Source organism: Helianthus annuus, chromosome 2, assembly GCF_002127325.2.
Source record: "Helianthus annuus cultivar XRQ/B chromosome 2, HanXRQr2.0-SUNRISE, whole genome shotgun sequence".
NCBI lineage: Eukaryota > Viridiplantae > Streptophyta > Magnoliopsida > Asterales > Asteraceae > Helianthus > Helianthus annuus.
The window spans coordinates 155,902,127-155,916,121 of record NC_035434.2 but is presented as its reverse complement, the minus strand read 5'-3'; the positions used below and the strand labels follow the sequence as shown (position 1 = coordinate 155,916,121).

At 35.4% G+C, this 13,995-nt stretch overlaps 1 protein-coding gene across 1 annotated transcript; it reads right to left on the bottom strand.

Moving 5' to 3' along the window:
• Positions 1 to 1,223: 1,223 nt before the first annotated feature.
• LOC110904415 (soluble inorganic pyrophosphatase 1) lies at positions 1,224 to 6,541 on the bottom strand. Its single transcript, XM_022150265.2, has 10 exons — positions 6,398 to 6,541; positions 6,252 to 6,297; positions 4,694 to 4,946; positions 4,212 to 4,240; positions 4,021 to 4,086; positions 3,833 to 3,940; positions 3,643 to 3,708; positions 2,867 to 2,987; positions 2,617 to 2,698; positions 1,224 to 1,540 (listed from the first exon to the last, which is right to left on the bottom strand). The coding sequence occupies exons 3-10, from the start codon at positions 4,935 to 4,937 to the stop codon at positions 1,498 to 1,500; spliced, it is 759 nt and encodes a 252-aa protein (XP_022005957.1). The 5' UTR covers positions 4,938 to 4,946; positions 6,252 to 6,297; positions 6,398 to 6,541; the 3' UTR covers positions 1,224 to 1,497.
• Positions 6,542 to 13,995: the final 7,454 nt, after the last annotated feature.

Here is a 13,995-nt window from a genome sequence, read left to right as displayed (position 1 = left end):
TTTTTAAAAACACTTACAATTTTATGATCGTTGTTTTTTATTTTTTTGGTGTTAATTTTTTTAAGTCATATAATAAGATGGATTCTAGTATCTAAAGAAAGAAGTGAAAACTTATAAAATTATTTTGAATAGCTGAAAATATAACTGTTCTTTTGTTTTACTATTTATCTAATAAGTCATTTCATCAATAAGGATTATATACAAGTTTATAATTTACATTTTTTTCGTCATTCAACCTCGTGTAATACACGGGTTTGTAAGCTAGTAAATTATCAATAAAAGATAAATGAATACTTAAAAATAATAAGTTAATACTCATCATTGGTCTCGGGTTGGTTTGGTATGATACCGACACGGTATTCATTTTCGACAAAACTTATATCGTAATGTTGAAATAAAAAAACTTAGTTGTGGAGTTAGATTTCTTTGAAAAAATTAATGTACACAAGTAATCAAATCAAATATAAAATATATTATTTAAAAAAAAGTAAAACAAACACGTGAAAAAGCTAAAATCACTATTAATGGGCTATATCAACTCAATTTAATATACATGAAAATCGAAAATTCTTAACTTTGAACATATTTCATGATTTTAGTCATCATTATTAAATTGGGGTTTATTCTTTTATCTTTAACATGACACGTATGAAAATGCAAGAATTTAGACAATCACGTGTGTTCAGATTGTATAGGATTTTTTGGTTGACTACTATTGATTACTTGTCACACTACGATATAATATTAACATATCATTTACAAGTTACTTGTGTTTTAAAACTAGTTTGAAAATAAATCTCTTTACAATCTGCCCAAACTAATTAGGCTTGAGGCTTGAGCCAACCTGACTCGTACAATTTCAACTTGAATTCGAGCAAACACGAAAAACTCACAAACAGTGAGCCACCCTAGACGAGCAACGTGAATGGTTCTCTGATATATAATTAAGATACCGATTCGAAAAAACTCACAAAAAGTAACTTGAGTTCGAAACGGTTGATTTTCTAATTCCTTCTTTTATGGTTGCTACCAATTTGAAAATGGTTCTCTTAATTAAATACGTTGAGCCACAAGCCAGCTTGATTTGTAACAAGCCGAGTTCAAGATCTTATTTCAACTCAGCGGAGAGAGATCAAACCAAGCTGAGTTGGCTCATATAATTTCGAGCTAACATGAATCGGTTTACTAACATCCCTTCTGCCTCTCGAACCACGAAATCAATAAAGAAGACAAGAAATAGTACTATAAAAGTTTCAAAGTGCACAAAACTTCTTTCGATCTACAGTGGCAATGTCAGACGGAAAAAAAAAAGAATATATGTATCAATAGAGTTCGTTTTCTTCAAACTTGTGTGTGTTTTCGTCATCATCATATAGCAATGATAAGCTTACACTGCACATGAATATGTGCAGCCTAGACCAAAATATAGAATTTGCAAAAAATTATATGAAAGCATCTTCACTTATATATGGAATTATGGACCAAACATCCTCCTCTTTATCTCCTCAAGCTCTCCACAATGTAATCCGCATACAGGTCCCTTCAAGTTACACAACATAGTCAAACTCATAAACTGTTTAGAAAATTAGTTGAAAAAATAATAAATTTTCACTAGATAAATATTTTTACATAAGATATATAAATTAATAATGTGTAGGTTTGCTTTGTCGACAATTGGAGCTTCGCAACGAGCTAAGACGTGTCCAAAATGAAGCTAAGGTGGTTAGCGATTACTAATAGATTAAAAAGAAGCAAATTTTTATAATCGAACAGGTTAAGAACCGGCCGCCTTACCGGTTCACTGGTCAAACCGGTTTCAAAAACCTATGACATCACAATAATTTAAAAACTAAAAATATATACAACTAATTTACCAAGACTTTGGATTTAGTCCCTAGTTTTTCAAAAGTACACGAATGGTCCATGTGGTTTGCATTTTGTAACACATTTAGTCCCCAGTTTTTTCCAAAAGTACATAGATAGTCCTTGTGATTCGCACTTCATAATACATTTAGTCCTAACTTGGACCTGCTAAAACCTTTAGATTTGTTGGCTAGGGACTAAATGTGTTAACAAATGCAAACCATAGGGACCATCCGTGTACTTTTGAAAAGCTAGGGACCAAATCCAAAATTTGGTAAGTCACAGGGACCATCCGTATCCGTGTAGTTTACCCTAAAACAGAAGATAGAACTACTTTATCTTTTGGTGTGGACTTGCTTAACATACATGAAGTCTTTAATAAACATACTATGAAGCCTAAAAAATAGAAAATTGATATCCAGTCTGACCACACGTCCAATTCACCGGTTCAAGTGGAGAAAATTCAAATAGACTCAACCAAAGCGGTCCGGTCCCGAGAATATTGTAAAAAGGTGATTGCAAATTGGAATTTGCCAAAAAAGCGGTGATAATTTGGCACCTGTTTTAGGACATCCATTTAAGAAAGTGTTTGTTTTTATTTTGGGATAACCGAACTATTTGTTTTAACTATTTATGTTCTCATTTTATGAATCCTATTTATATAGCATGAGAAGAAGAATCATAGTGAGTGAATAATGTAGAAAAAATAACGGTATATATGGAGCAAATAAAGTATTTTGAGACTGTACTTACATGGAATGTTTGACCACCTCAATAGCTTCAGCAGCTGGCAAGAATTCATTGACAGCAACTTCCTTGTTCTCATTCTTCTTGTCTAATTAGTCGTCAACATAAACAAGATTTTAGTCCATTAACAGTGTCATCAATCAAAAGGTATACAAATTCAATAGACTGGCAAGAGCAGCGGGAAAAACAGATTCATTTTTAAACGGGTCATATTTAGTACATGTGAGAATTTAAAAGCTGAGTTTTAAAAGATTACAGTCTTCAAAGAAGCGGCGGATCTCCGCCAAGCGATGTGGCGGGAGCTCCTTGATGTCATTGTAGTGTCTATACTCAGGATCATCAGCACATACTGCAATTATCTTATCATCTTTTTCTCCCTGATTTATCAACCATGTCAGTAATCGTATAATGAATTTAACGGTGAACAAACAAAGAGGGTGATTTCATATTTTCATGTATAGCCCTGAAAACTAGCATAATATCATATTTACCCAATCAAAAAACTAGTATAAAATGTACCCATTTATAAAAACTATTAATCAGTGTTTGCCCATTTCATTAATACAAACGAGGAGTTTTACCCCGCGTGTTGCAGCGGTATCAATACAATACAATACTGGCACTCGGTGTAGTCGTCAAAGAAGGAAGAAAGTAACTTTATTGAAGTTTGAGGGCTGCATAAGAACTTTATTGAAGTTCAAGGGGTGTAAATGACAATGTAAACTAAAAGACAAAAAGTTTTGTAAAAAAGATTGCCGCCAAGTGGCAGCGCGTGATTGGTCAACCTTATGAATAGTGTCATTTTGAGAGTGTGGCCACCTTTGCCGATTAGTATAATTTAATTTAATTTAATAATTCTAATATCATATCCTAATGCATGTTTTAAGGGAAGTGTATACAGTATACATGTCATAAATTTATAAATGAGTAATACTTGATATTATGAATTTTTGTTGGGTAAATATGAGTTAAATCAGAGAATTGCATTGTATTAGAAGTTGTGATTAGGGTGTGATTTGTATAACTTGATACCTGATCAATCATGGGCATGACACCAATTGCTTTTGCACGAAGAAAACAACCAGGCAGGATTGGTTCCTATAATGCAAGTGTTTTCAAAACACCACAAGAAGTCAACAATATTTCCATTTAATATATATATATAAGAATTTTACAAGTTTCAAACCGTTAGTGATAAGTGAATTACTAAAAAGTGGCATACCTGCATGATAACCAAGACATCAAGTGGATCATTGTCCTCACAAAGAGTACGAGGTACAAAGCCATAGTTGTGGGGGTACACGACAGATGAATATAAGACACGATCCACCTGATAACAGTACATATAGGTTAATACTTCAGGCAATAGAATCTTAGCTCATTACACCAAATATCATCCTCATAGATTACCTTAATCAGTCCTGTTTTTTTGTCAAGCTCGTATTTTACCTTGCTTCCCTTGCTAATTTCAATCACCTGCAAAAAAACAACCAGATTTTATGATAAATCCTTTGTATGAACATACACACACAAAATCCTATTTGCAAGTCTGGTGATTTCGGTAAATTTGACTTTGGTTTATACTGATTCCACATGCTTACACAGTTGAATATTTTTGGTGCTCCCGGTCCTGCATTGGTCAAATACAAAAGTCAGACGTTTGAATGTTATTTAACTACTACACAGAATGTTTTTAGTTTAGAGTAAAGTACACGGATGGTCCCTGTGGTTTACCAAAATTTTGGATTTGGTCCCTAGATTTCCAAAAGTATACGGATGGTCCCTATGGTTTGCACATTATAACGCATTTAGCCCCCAAGCAACAAATCTAAAGGTTTTAGCATGTCCAACTTAGGGACTAAATGCGTTACAAGGTGCAAACCACAGGGACCTTCCATGTACTTTTGGAAAAAGATGGGGTCTAAATGCGTTACAAAATGCAAACACAGGGACCATCAGTGTACTTTTGAAAAGCTAGGGATCAAATCCAAAAGTTTGGTAAATCACAGGGACCGTCCATGTACTTTACTCTTTAGTTTAAGAATTAAAAACAAGAATTATTGACAAAAAAAATATGAAATACCTATTTCAAGATCATGCCAAGGATGAGAAGCAGCTGACCTTCTCCTTATGGATGAAAGTATTCTTTCGTTAAGAGGAGGATGTGAATGATGATGGGAGTTGGCAGGTTTATTCGGTGTCTCATTTGATGGTGATGGTGTCACAATTGGCGGTGTCACTGTTGGTGGTGTCACAATTGGTGGTGTCTCAAGTGGTAGTGTCTCAGTCTCAAGTGGTAGTGTCTCAGTCTCAACTGGTGGTGTCATTGTTGCGACCTGCATATGTAACCATACTTGAATTTAATAGAGAAACAAAATGCTTATAACCATGTTAAATGTCAGAATGATAAAATAATAAACTAACACCTAAAAAAGAAGATTAATACACAATGTATACAAAGCCAAGAAAACAGTCATTTGGTGCCATTAATTATTCTTGTAGATCAAGTTGCACATGCACCACATAATACATATACACAAATTACAAAATAGTATATACACAAACTGTTTCTGTAAAACATTCATAATGACAGTGACCTGATATTTCCAGAACTGTTTGGAATTATGAAATTACTCATAAGTGTGTTTGATACATTCTTGAATTAAATGAACATAATCATAGGTCTTGAACCACCACATCTTTCACCATTTTCATAATCTGTTTAATAACTAGTAAAAATTCCTAAAAAGTTCCAGATCTCATGAATCTATCAATAAAAACTAGAAAATATAAAACCTAAAAGGCTAAAACAATACTAAAAGTCTAAAACAAACGAATTATCTACCAAAATTTAAAAACTCAACGCATCAAGCACGAACAATCCATGAAGCATACGCCTCTGTGTATTCTCACAGGTATATAGCCTCGAAAGCCACTTAATGAAAGGCAACAAAGTGAAACTTATGTTACATTTTGCAAAAATCAGTCAAGAGCGTGTTTCTTCTGCAATACTCGGCTAATCGAGAGCTATGGTGATGTAAAATCTCTCTCTCTCTCTTCTCTCTCTCTCTCTCTCTCTCACACACATACACACAAATAAACTACATAAACACTAACATTTCAAATCATAACCCGAGCAAATCAGAACCAGAAAAAAACAATTCAAAGCGTATAATACGAATTACGAAGTAACGTGTAAGTAAAAAACAAACAACAGCAACAATATGTGAGTTAGAGAATCACAAACCTGAATTAATCTGTAAACAATATGTGTAGAGATCGATAGCTATAGTGATGTAACTCTCTCTCTCTCTCTCTCTCACACACACACACACAACAAACTATAGAAACACTAACATTTCATATCATAAACACTTCAAAATTCATCAGAACCAGAACAAAACAATTCAAATAAACTACACGAGCAAAATTCACTAACATTTCACACACACACACAGATAAACTACAGAAACACTAACATTTCACATCATAAACCGAGCAAAATTCATCAGAACCAGAACAAAACAATTCAAACCGTATAGTACGAATTACGAAGTAATGTGTATGTAGAAATCAAACAAAAGCAACAAATCTACAAATTCGAACTTCAAATACACTACGCGAGTAAGAGAATCACAAACCTGAACTGATCTGTAAACTTGATGCAGAGAAATCAAACTACAAATCCTGATATTTAACCACAACGAAATCAGAAAGCGTAAGTTCCAAGCAAAACACGTAGATACACACACACATATATCTAATTTAGAGAGAGAAACACACATACCTGTTAGAGAGAGAAAGTAGTGGACACAAAGCGGAAGCTTCACGCAGTTGTCGTTCCCGCTACCTTCAGCTTTCACCGTTTAAAGCAAACAGAATGAAAGTTTATGCGTTACGAATACCGGACCTTTTTCTTTGTTTAATTACCAGGTGATTGTACAAGTTTTGATGAGTGATGTACAAGTGATTATGCGTTGGTGGTGTGGATTTAGTTGTTTGTAGTGTGGACAAAAGGTTTTCCGGTTTAAAAGGACAACATGCCATATGGAATTATGGAATCAAAAAAGATATTTTGTTTTAGGAGATGAGAATGTCATACGTGTAACGTGTGTAAGTTACGCTGGACTTCGGTGGTGGGCCTGCTGTGGGCCACCTTTACTACCGGCCTTTAAAATACGGTGACAATTTGACAAACTTGTTTGACGTTTGGTGTAATAAAATATTAAGGAATATATAGGCCATGTTTGTTTAGTTAAGTATTTTAAAACTAACTTATTGATTTATTGAATTTTTGAAAAAATTAGTATGGAGTGACTTATTTATTTATTGACTTTTTCTTCTTACATACATCCTCATTATCAAATATCATTTTGAAGCTTATAACTTTTCAAAATACTAAGGTCAAAGGGGTGTGGTATACTGTCCCTTGTTACATCATCGTCGTTAGCGCCCTATGGTGCCCCACACCCATCCCATGCCCGCCATAAAGGGGGCGCTATCCACAGGGCCGACCAACCCGGGTCGTCGCTCTTATAAGCTTTTATATTTATATAAAAATATATATTTATTATATGCATCCATTTATTATCCAAAAATTGTTGGCGGGGAGTGGAAAAGGTCATTTTAAAATAAAGTAGTGGTCTCAAGTTCAAGTTTTAACTCCATCTCTGTTGTTTTAATTTTTGAATTCATTTCCCCTTAACCACAATTTTTTGCCCAATTCTTTTTGTCTCTTGAGGTCTGATTTTTTTTGAGAGTTCTCGGGGACGGCTCCATCATTGCAGTAACGATCGTTAAAGAGAAAAGTGTCACACCCTTTCTAAGGCGGAAGCACGAGGTGTGATCCTGAAAGGTTCTCATTGCATATGAATGGTAAACATTCTACATGATTAAAAATATACTCCACTTGCCATTCATAGTTTAACATCCCAAAATAAAGGTTAAGTTAAAAGTTTACATCACAAATAAGATAAGTGTTTGAAAAGTCTACAACACCATTTCAAAAACAAATATCAAGATTTTGTTCATTATATCTCCAGAAAGAGGTGAGATATAACAAACAAATACTACAAAAGAGGCAACAGAGCATCGACACAAAATGACTTGATACATAAACAACATTCTTGAGCAAGAGATCGCGCGCACATCCACTTAGTTCCCTGAAATACATGTAAGTTTTGAAAATCGTCAACAAAAGTTGGTGTGAATTCATGTAGTTTTCGTATAGAATGTTTGTATACTTGTATGAAAACATGGTATGTAATTTGTAAAACGTATCTGTAAACTGAGTTCTGTAAATGTAAGGAATACAAGATCGCAAATGTTTCGCGAGGACATTAACATATGTCACGACATAGGAAGCATCCAAACCATAGGCATTTTTCTGTCGATTTACGACTCGAGACACAAAAGCACTCTAGGTAGAACATGGCTCGGAGTGTGGCTGCCTGAAACCCATTAGATCTAACCTTTTGTTCCGCGGTCTAGGTATATAGTTAATTAATGGTGCTTATGTCACCCTATTCGTCACATGATCTATGTGTCATTCATTAGTTTTGTGTTCTACATACCATAGCACATGTATTTTCCCCAAGATTAGAAAACAAGTAAATATTTAAAAGTGGGGACATGAACTCATAGTTTTGCGTATCTTGCATTGTAAACTTCACCGGGTTTGTCTCGTAAGCGTCGTGACCTATACGTGTTCTATGTACGTTAGTCACTAGACCTGTAACACACGGAGTACAAGTCACCATCTTAGGTCTATGTATTTGTTCTGTGTATGTTCATCATATGTGAGGGTCGTGCCCTTGTTTGTCGGGTTTCGCTCGTTTGTCGTGTTCTTATATTTTGAATTTGTATTGTCCTTTCGTAAATATATATTTTATTTACCAAAAATATATATTTGTTTATGTGATCGGTGAAGATCAATAAGTGTTAAAAATAAACTAGAGTTTTAACTTATTCAAAATATGTTACTTATATTATTTTTCGAAAATAAATATAAGTATTTTGTTAAATAATATTTCCAATATTATTTTTGTGCAAGTATACTTAGGAAAGTATTCTTGTATTTTTATGTAAATACTTGTGTATTTTACATTATTTGCCAAAAATCAATACATTGATTTTTAATACTTTCCGGAATTATATTTCTTAAAAATAATATATTTTTAAGACTTGTGTGAAATATATATATTTTGTTATCTTGTAATATATATATATATATATATATATTCTTGTTAATTTCCAATTTTTGTATCATTCTCATTACTTGGTAGAAGATATATATACAGGGAGCCGCTAAAATGAAAACCACCTCCAGTTGTAAGAACCATGAGAACCAATCTTCACCAATCAGATGTTGCCAACAAAAAGGGTATATCGGTCATTTACCCCGAATGTCTTATCCTATCTCTCTCCTCTGTCTTTCTTTTAATTTTCCTGTCTCCTCTCTCTTTCCTTTAAATAAGTTGCAGACTTTAGGGATCTCTCATTCATCATCTCTCTCTCTCTCTCTCTTGCAGACTTTATCTTTCCAACCCCAAAACCCATCTTCCTTTAAATTAGTTGCAGACTCTAAATATGTTCAACCGAAGTCGATGATGACGACGACTGAACCCACTATTAAATCACAACACAACACCCTGACCCCCAGTTCATCTCTCACCCTCACTTTCCAGCGGAGCCGGCGACTGCCGGCATTCCGATGACTCTCTGGCACCCCCTTTTCAAGCCAGAAAACCTTCACGCACACCCACACCCCCTCGTTCTGACAACCCTCGTTCCCTCTCTCAAAACCTGACCGGAGAACAGAAACGGAAGCTCCGTGAGATCACCACCGCCGCCATCATCGCCGCTCCGATTGGGGGGTAGTGAGCTCCGATTTGATGTTTGTGGTTGTTGGTTTCCCGATCTATGGTTGTTGGTGTCCCGATCTATGATGTTGGTGCCCCGATCTATGATGTTGTGGTTGTTGGTGTCCCGATCTATGATGTTACGGTGGTGGTTTGGTCGGCGGCGGTGGTTCTAACAGCGGGTTAGTGGTGGCGGTTCGACAGTGGGTGGTGGCGGTTCGACGGCTGGGTGGTGGTGGGTCGACGACAGGTGGGGGGTGTGTGATCTAGCATCCATTTTTATGGTTTTTAGTTGATTTTTCTGATGATTCTTGGTTCGATGGCATTTTTGGTATGATCTGTGTTTGAATGATGTTCTTTTTGGGTTTGTTGTTTCTGCCATTTTTGTTGTTACTGCCATTTTTGTTAGATAAAAAAAACGGACGATGTTCTTGATTTTTCTGATGATTCTATGTGGGTGTTAGATCTGTGTTTGAATGATGTTCTTTTTGGGTTTGTTGTTACTGCCATTTTTGTTGCTACTGCCATTTTTGGGTTTGTTTAAATCGGTTGAATCTGGTGCCTTTTTGAATCGGCAGTGATGATAAAAAAAACGGACAATGGCGCGGCAAGGACGGCGGAGGGTAGGTTTTTTAAACCTGCAACCCCTCTTTTGCATCCTTTTGATTATCCGTTAATCTGAGCCAAACCCTTTTTTTTTCGAGATACACTTTTGTTTTTTTGGTGTTGTTGGTTTTTTATATTCTTTTCCCCCGTCTATGACGATAAAAATATATCCGAGACACCTACCGACTTTGCGATTTATGGGTGCGTTCGTCTTTGCGTAAACAAGTTTTCGTGTAAAAAAGTTTTTGTGGAAAAAAAGTTCAACCGTAAACTTTTACGTAAAACGTAAAAAGTTTACCGTAAAACTTAAAAAAGTAAAACGTAAAAAGTTTAACGTAAAACTTAAAACGTAAAAAGTTTTACATAAAACATAAAATTTAAAAACATAAAAAGTAAAAAAAAACGTTGACGTAAAAAACCGGTGCGTAAAACGTAAAAAAACCGGTGCGTAAAACGTAAAAAAACCGGCGTGTAAAACGTAAAAAAACCGGTGCGTAAAACGTAAAAAAACCGGCGCGTAAAACGTAAAAAAACGTTGACGTAAAAAACCGATGCGTAAAACGTAAAAAAACCGGCGTGTAAAACGTAAAAACCGGTGCGTAAAACGTAAAAAAACCGGCGCGTAAAACGTAAAAAAACGTTGACGTAAAAAACCGGTGCGTAAAACGCAAAAAACCGGCGTGTAAAACGTAAATAACGTTAACGTAAAAAACCGGCGCGTAAAACTTAAAAAAACGTTAACTTAAAAAACCGGTGCGTAAAACGCAAAAAACGTTGACGTAAAACGCAAAAAACCGGCGCGTAAAACGTATATAACGTTAACGTAAAAAACCGGGACGTAAAACGCAAAAAACCGGCACGTAAAACGTAAATAACGTTAACGTAAAAAACCGGCGCGTAAAACGTAAATAACGTTAACGTAAAAAACCGGGGCGTAAAACGCAAAAACGGCGCGTTGAAAAAACGACGCGTGAAAAAGCCGGGCGAAAAAAACGGCGCGTCAAAAAACGAGGCGTGAAAAGGCCGGGCGTAAAAATCTTAAAAATTAAAAAAATTATAATAAAAACTTGATTTCAAAAAATTGATTTACAAAAAAAAATATGTTTATAAATAAAAAATTATTAAGTCAAAAAACTAATTAATGAATAAGACAAAAAAGGTAATTTAAAATTAATATATATAAAAAGACAAAATAGAGTGATTTTACTTAAATACGCTTTTGGATTATAATATTAAAGACATAATAAGACAAAAAGCTTTTAATATTAATATTATCTACTTTTAATCACATCCATCCATCTAGTTGATCTAAGGGCCAGAAAGTGGTTCCAATGGTTCTTACAACTAGAGGTGGTTTTCATTTTAGCGATCACCATATATATATATATATATATATATATATATATATATAGGAAGCCGCTAAAATGAAAACCATTCCCAGTTGTAAGAACCGTGAGAACCACTCTCAACCAATTAGATTATGCCACCATAAATGGTAGTTTAGTCATTTACCCCAAATGTCATATCTGTCTATCTCTCTTCATTTAAAGCCACAGACCTTTTTAAAACATCTCTCATATTTCTCTCTCTTAATTTATAAAGCTTCTATCTAAAAGTCATATCTGATGAAGAAGAACTTTGTTTCACTTCTCTCATCTTTACAAAATCCTCACTTCCCAGTTATGAAGAATAATCAAATCTTCATCATATTCATCTGATTACAGGTGACCCCTCCATCTCCGGCTACCCACTCATTCTCTGGCGACCCACTCCATCTCCGGCGACCCTCCTTCTCCGGAACATCTCCGGCCCCCTTCCTCTCCGCCGTCTCCGCCACCCCACAGCTACCCCTCCTTGCTAGTCGTTGACGGTAAGCTTTTCTTGAAGCAATCGGCGTCATAAGAGTTGATGAACAAAACCCCTTTGCTGATTTCTGTTAAGATTCATTGTGTTAAACAAATCTGAGGGTTATGGGAACTAGGGTTTTGGGTTGGATCATTTTATGAAGAAGATAACCATCACAATATTCATGTAAAAGATAAACAAAGCAAATTTCATGACAAAAATTAAATGAACTACAATTTGTTTTGTTCGATATGTTTTTGTCTGTGTAAAAACCTGGGAGATCTCGTGTTCGATGATGCTGGTGGTAGTGTTCGGTAGAGGTGGGCGACGGGTGTTGGTGGTGGTGGCGGTGGCGTTGGGGTTGGTAGCGGTGGGGGTTTTTTAGGTGGTGTGGGGCAGAGGTGGGTGACCGTGGGAGATTCTGTGATGTAAGGTGGCAGGTGGGGGTCCAAAGGTTCGATTTTATTTCTGTTAGATTGATTACCTTTCTTCGGTAGTCGGTGCTGGTGCAGGTGGCTGGTGGAGTGGTGGGGGTCCAAAGGTTCGATTTTATTTCTGTTGGATTGATTACCTATACAACTTGTTTGTTTGATTATGTTTGCTGGGTTTTTTTATTTGATTTGTGTATTTCTATATGAAATGGGTGTTGGATGTTTTTATTAGAGATGCTTGACGGGTCTGTAGTGCCGATGGTGCCCGGTGGAGCCCCGTGGTGCCCGCTGGTGCCGGGGGTGCCCCGTTGTGCCGATCGATACTTTTTTTCCTACAATTGGAGCTGTGTTGAATATGTTTTGAATGATGTTCTTGTTCCTTTTGAATGTTTCAATCGGTTGAATATGGTGTCTTATTGAATCGGCTGTGATGATGCAAACAAAAAAATGACGATGGCGCGGCAAGGATGGCGGAGGGTAGGGTTTTGAACCTGCAACCCCACTTTGCAGCCTCTGATTATCGGAAAATCTGAGCCAAAACTTCGTTTTTTTCGAGAAATCCACTCGTTCTTTTGATTTTTGTTTGTTTGGGTTTTTATTTTTTTGAGGCGTCGATGATGATAGCAATCTATCTGAGACACCTACCGAGTAGCGATTTGTTGGGTGCGTTCGTTTTGTGTAAAAAACTTTTTTAACGTAAACCGTAAAAAAAAGTTTTTGTAAAATTTCTGGGTGCGTTCGTTTTTGCGTAAGAAAGTTTTTGTAAAAAAAAGTTAAACCGTAAATTTTTTAACGTAAGCCGTTAATTTTTTAACGTAAAACGTAAAACATAAAAAGTTTTACGTAAAACGTAAAAAGTTTTGCGATTTTCTGGGATCGTTGGTTTTTACGTAAAAAAGTTTTTGTAAAATTTCTGGGTGCGTTCGTTTTTGCGTAAGAAAGTTTTTGTAAAAAAAAAAAGTTAAACCGTAAATTTTTTAAAGTAAGCCGTTAATTTTTTAACGTAAAACGTAAAACATAAAAAGTTTTACGTAAAACGTAAAAAGTTTTGCGATTTTCTGGGTGCGTTGGTTTTTACGTAAAAAAGTTTTTGTAAAAAAAAAAAGGTTAAACCGTAAACTTTTAACGTAAACCGTAAACTTTTTAACGTAAAAAGTTTCACGTAAAACGTAAAACGTAAAAAGTTTTTCGTAAAACGTAAAAAGTTTTACGTAAAACGTTAAACGTAAAAAGTTTAACGTAAAACGTAAAAATTTTAACGTAAAACGTAATACGTAAAAAGTTTTACGTAAAACGTAAAACGTAAAACGTAAAATGTAAGAATTGTAACGTAAAACGTAAAAAGTTTAACGTAAAACTTAAAACGTAAAAAGTTTACAAAAAGGGCGCGTTAAAAAAAGTGAAAAAAAACGGCGCGTTAAAACGGCGTCTAAAAAGCGTGTAAAAAATCGGCGCGTTTAAAAAAACGACGCTTGAAAAAACGGCGCGTAAAAACGCGTAAAAAACGGCGCGTTAAAAAACTTCGGAAAAACGGCGCGTAAAAAACGTGTAAAAACGGCGCGTTAAAAAAACGCCGATTGAGGAAAACGACGCCTTAAAAGAACGGCGCTTTAAAAAACGGCGTGTAAAAACGGCGCGTAAAA

Coding starts and splice junctions, on each gene's coding strand:
- LOC110904415 (XM_022150265.2), bottom strand. CDS start 4,937: ATGACACCACCAGTTGAGACTGAGACACTACCACTTGAGACTGAGACA. Junction 4,241..4,693: donor TTGGCATGATCTTGAAATAG/GTATTTCATATT, acceptor TGACCAATGCAG/GACCGGGAGCACCAAAAATA. Junction 1,541..2,616: donor GAGGTGGTCAAACATTCCAT/GTAAGTACAGTC, acceptor TGTAACTTGAAG/GGACCTGTATGCGGATTACA.